Raw genomic sequence first — 4,717 nt, 5'->3', positions numbered from 1 at the left:
TGCAGGAATTAAAGGACATGCATGCAGAAGCAACACAGGAATTGCTTAATTCACAGAACGTGGAGCCAAAGTTAATGCACACAACTGGTCACAGCATGTATGTTCAGTAGCGCAGAGCAGACAGAGAATCAGAGATACAAGTTCGGAGAAGCAGCAGCATTTGCTCTCCCTGATTCGTCGTCTCCATTTCCACCTATTGATCTTAAAACCCTCAGGCGACCAGCAGGGAACAATCTCTGATCGCCGACAGTCGTAATCATTCCAAATCATAGTCATGCACTAACCGTGCTCCAGCTTCACTCCCTCTGCAAGCAAAGCAAGCCATGGATAGTTGGATACCGAGAGGAGCAGTGACTTATTCTATTGGTTATTCACTGACTATTTTTCCGCACAGGCACGGCCAAGCCCATCAATCAGATGCATGCCGTCCATTCTTTCCCTAGACGCAGTGACAGCTCTTAGCTGGCCTGCATGACATGCTTCATCTCCATCCCTCCTAAGTCGAAAGGTCAAACCTAAACCTACGCGAAGGATTTGCAGGATGTATAGTTTCCATAGAAGAGTGCCTCCGCAAAAGAAGAAATCGCTCGTATCAGTGTCGAACTCAATCTAAGGTCATCATGAAAAAAATAAATTACGGATAATCGAGAGGACAAATAGTGAAAAGAATGAGATACACAGGATCCGAAAATTTACGGACTAACATCTTTATAATTCAACTCACATTTTTAACTGTAAACATAATCACTATTTATCATCTTGAATAATTTTATAAGATTTTCCACAGAAACATGCATTGTGCAAAAAGACGGGTCCCGCTGCCCAGCGGCCCCCTAGGCCTGGCCTCACAGGGATCCTAGGAGGAGGTAAATCAACGGTGAATGCTGGCTCGGATGAAGCGTGATGTCTCCGGAATTTAACACAGTCGGCCCAGATTATTCATCCAGTGCGCGTCCGTGGACCTTCGATCCTACGACTCATTGTGCAAGGATGTCATGCCTTAACTGGTTGATCCAGCCTGCGGGGAGCTCCACAGAAGCATGCATGATTATATGCATGGATGTCTTTAACTTGTACAATAAATTGGAGTTTGGAGGTTTTCGCTTGTTTTAAGCGAAGGAACCTATAAATTATGAAGGTAAAATAATTGAATCGAATAATATGAAAATATTAATATTTAAATTTAAATTTAAAAAATATATTAAAATTATATTCGAAATTCAAAAATATAATTAATTTTTGGTTGGAGATCTATTCGAAATAAAATTAAGTTGTTTAAATTGTTGAAACTTTAATTCGATCATAATTAAATTATAATTTAAAATGACTTAAATGATTTGCGCCCCTGTCGTACCCACGCACAAGATTAATTACTCAACCTGCCGATCCAATTCTACGGTTTTCAAAGTGGGATTAGGATTGATTATTTGAGCCGTTAAATCGGAATAATTAATTTCAGTAATTATTTATGATTAATTTCGTGAGTGGAGCAGTCGGAAACCTCAAACTCCCAATTAATGATCTATTAATTAAATAATTTTCTTCTATAAATATACGTACACTCTCCTACTGCTACGGGAGAAGGCGACGGCGACGACATGGAGGATCATGGCGACGGTGTCCATCCCAACGGACGGAGGAGAGGGGGCTGTGGGAGCAAGGACGGCACGGGTTACCGTGGCGTCCGGCGGCGCCCGTGGGGGCGCTACGCGGCGGAGATCCGCGACCCGAAGTCGAAGGAGCGGCGCTGGCTCGGCACCTTCGACACGGCGGAGCAGGCGGCCTGTGCCTACGACATTGCGGCGCGCGCCATGCGCGGCCTCAAGGCGCGGACTAACTTCCACTACCAACCTCCTATAATCTCCTCCTCCTCCTCCTCCTCCACCGCCGCCGGAGGCCAAACTCCCTCCGCCGCCTCCGCTGCCATTCTTCACTCCTCCGACTGGCCTTGGCCCGACACTTCGCTTCTTCTTCGCGATCTCGCCAACCATTCGATCCTTAATTTCAACGCTTGCCCTTCCTGCTCCCTTCCCTCTTCTCTCCCGAGCCCCAACTTTCTCCCCCATTCCGGCTCAATCACTGCCTCTGCTGCTCCCTCGTACAACTTCAGCACTACTCCGAGTTGGACCGCCGCCGCCGCTCCATCACCACCGCCCGCAGCTACCGAACTCTTCGCCGTCGACGACGAAGGCGATTTCTTCCGCACGGAACCTCCCGGCTCCGGCCTCCTCCAAGAGATCGTCAACGGCTGCCGGAAACAGAGCAAGCGAACCGAAAAACCCCTCCACTCCACCTTCGACAGTAGTTCTTCCATCTGCGACGCTGCCGGCAACTTCCCCATGATCCCTCCGGGCCGCCTCGTCCTCGAGGACATCATCCGGTACCCGGACTTCTTCGAGCTCTCATCCACCAACTCGCACCAAGCTTAATCAAAACACTTCCAATTTCCTTGCACGTACGTCAGCGATGGAAGAACAAGGCGCATGATATCTGTATAATTAGAAGTTCTTAGGCATGCATGAAATTGCATGGTGAAGTTTGAATCTGTGTGTGCAGGTAGAACAGAATATGTTTGAGTTGACAAAAATCAAAGATGGTTAATTAATTTCTTGTCAAATCACAAGGTCAATTTGTGGCATCAGTTGCACTGTTTCCCAAGATGGTTTTTTTGCTGAACAGGGCCAACATCCATATCTCTACTGTCACAGGAGAGAACACACAATTGAAGGAAAGGAGACTAGCATAATTAGCGTTTCCATGACTTTATTAATTACAATCACGGGACGTAATTAGTGCCAAATGATGAATTAGGATGAAGGTGATGATAACTGATCACATGGTATTAGTGGGTGATTAGTGCAGAATATTTTGGTGTTGACAGCTTGATGTTTTTGCAGAGGTTATTTAAAGCTAGGGCAGAGTTTGTCTGGCCTTTTTCTCTTTCCAGGTATTTGTTCATCGTGCAGTACAAGTAGGGCCGCTGCTTGCTCCTTGCATGAGGCTGCAGTGTCAATGGACTCAGGCCTCATATTTTTTAGGACTCATTTTTTTAGAGTTTGTGTTAATGAAAATTAATAGATTAATAGGCCCATATTCTACAATCCACTTAACTTATTTACCTAATACCTATATGTTTTATTTAAAAAAAAACGTGTCTTTTCCTCTGCGAAAGCCTTTAGTTCTGCAAAAAAGCTTGCCGAGTTGCCGAAACCCTTTAGCTCTGTAAAAAAGCTCGTAAATTCTCTCTTTGCCATTCGTACTTCCAATTTTGAGAATTTTTAACTGCTACACACGGTGAGTGCTCCTCCATCTCTCCACGTTAATTAATGTGCAAAAAATTATTTTGATGATTTATTTATTAGGTTGTCAAGTGTACAAAGTTTTTGCTTCGTGTGCCCTAACATACTGCATACCAAAGATCTATATGGTTGAAATTTCAATAAGATTGGTTTTTAGAACGACGCAAATATATGCTAGCTGCCTAGATTTAAGTGATGACGATTTTCATGTTGGATTAGGTTATTAGGTATTTAGGTTGCAAGATTGGGTTTTTTTAATGTAGTTTAATTTTCCTTTTAATTTGAAGGATTGATTATTGGTCTTTGAAGTAAAATAGTAAATATTCATCTATTTCTTATTGATTTTTCATTAATTTGATGGTTGGTCGTTGGTTTGTATGGATCCTTGTCAGGTGAAGGCAATTCTTCAGTGTTCGTTTTTCCTTGAATTGCTTTTAATTTATTTAATTTGCTACTTTGGAGTGTTTGAGCTTTTCATCATAAATTCAAAATTAGTGTAGAGAACTTAATCAAATTGTAAAACCTACTGTCTACACTCTATAGGTTAGTATATATAATATATGAAATCTTTCTTTGTACCTCTTGCTTAAATTATGATGCTGAAATTAATTTGTAGATTTTAGAATTGAGAAATTTTATAGTGAATTAATATTCTGAAATTAATTTTTAGATTTTGGAATTGGATAACCACCAACTTAGTATTGTGTAGAATATGTGAATTGTAATTTTGTGTTATAGGAAATTTGTGTATTTATATCAATATGAATATATATATGTCTTAACTTAACTAAACTTGAGCATTTATCTGAAACTTGAAATTATATTTTCTTTGTTTGTTAAGCAAATTCATATACCATGCCTCCCAAGTACATGTCTGGATATCAAAAGGAGAAAAGAAAGCTGAGAATAGAATCATTAATTCAAAGTCAAACTGGAGATATCAATAAGTACTTTACTCCCAATCTTGTAGAAAGTAAAATATGTGACTAAAAATTTGTTGAAAAACGAAGAGGATATGGGATTAAATGATGATGATAAAGTGCTTGAACCTGTCAATATGGATGAAATTGTTAACAATAATAATGAAGAGGTTCTTGAATCTCTCATTGTAGATGAATCTATTTTTTTTGAGAAAGATGATGAGCAAGTTCAACATGAAACTTTAAGTCAAGAGACTTGTTCTGATGATCCAGGAAAGTGGGATAACATTGATAAAAAAAGTAGAGACTTTTTAGTGGAGAGAGGTCCAAAGAGAGATGCTTGTACGTTGTTTCCAAAAGATAGTACCAACAGACATTTTAATGTATTGCATTATAAAAGAATTTTGTCAAACGGGGAGGAAAATGATAGAAGATGGCTATTATATTCAATTTCTTTAGACAAAATTTTTTGCTTTTGTTGTAAACTGTTCAAAAAGC

General features: G+C 40.4%; 1 protein-coding gene across 1 annotated transcript; it reads left to right on the top strand.

Annotated features, from left to right (window-relative positions):
* Positions 1-1,597: 1,597 nt before the first annotated feature.
* LOC122043838 (ethylene-responsive transcription factor 12-like) lies at positions 1,598-2,429 on the top strand. The gene has a single exon (XM_042604411.1). It carries the CDS (start codon positions 1,599-1,601, stop codon positions 2,427-2,429), a length of 831 nt encoding a protein of 276 aa, XP_042460345.1. The 5' UTR covers position 1,598.
* Positions 2,430-4,717: the final 2,288 nt, after the last annotated feature.

The sequence above is a fragment of the Zingiber officinale genome, chromosome 2A (assembly GCF_018446385.1).
Source record: "Zingiber officinale cultivar Zhangliang chromosome 2A, Zo_v1.1, whole genome shotgun sequence".
Lineage (NCBI taxonomy): Eukaryota > Viridiplantae > Streptophyta > Magnoliopsida > Zingiberales > Zingiberaceae > Zingiber > Zingiber officinale.
This window is presented reverse-complemented; position numbering and strand designations above follow the sequence as displayed.

What these genes read in the sequence shown, in the direction of transcription:
- LOC122043838 (XM_042604411.1), top strand. Translation starts at nt 1,599, where the DNA reads ATGGAGGATCATGGCGACGGTGTCCATCCCAACGGACGGAGGAGAGGG.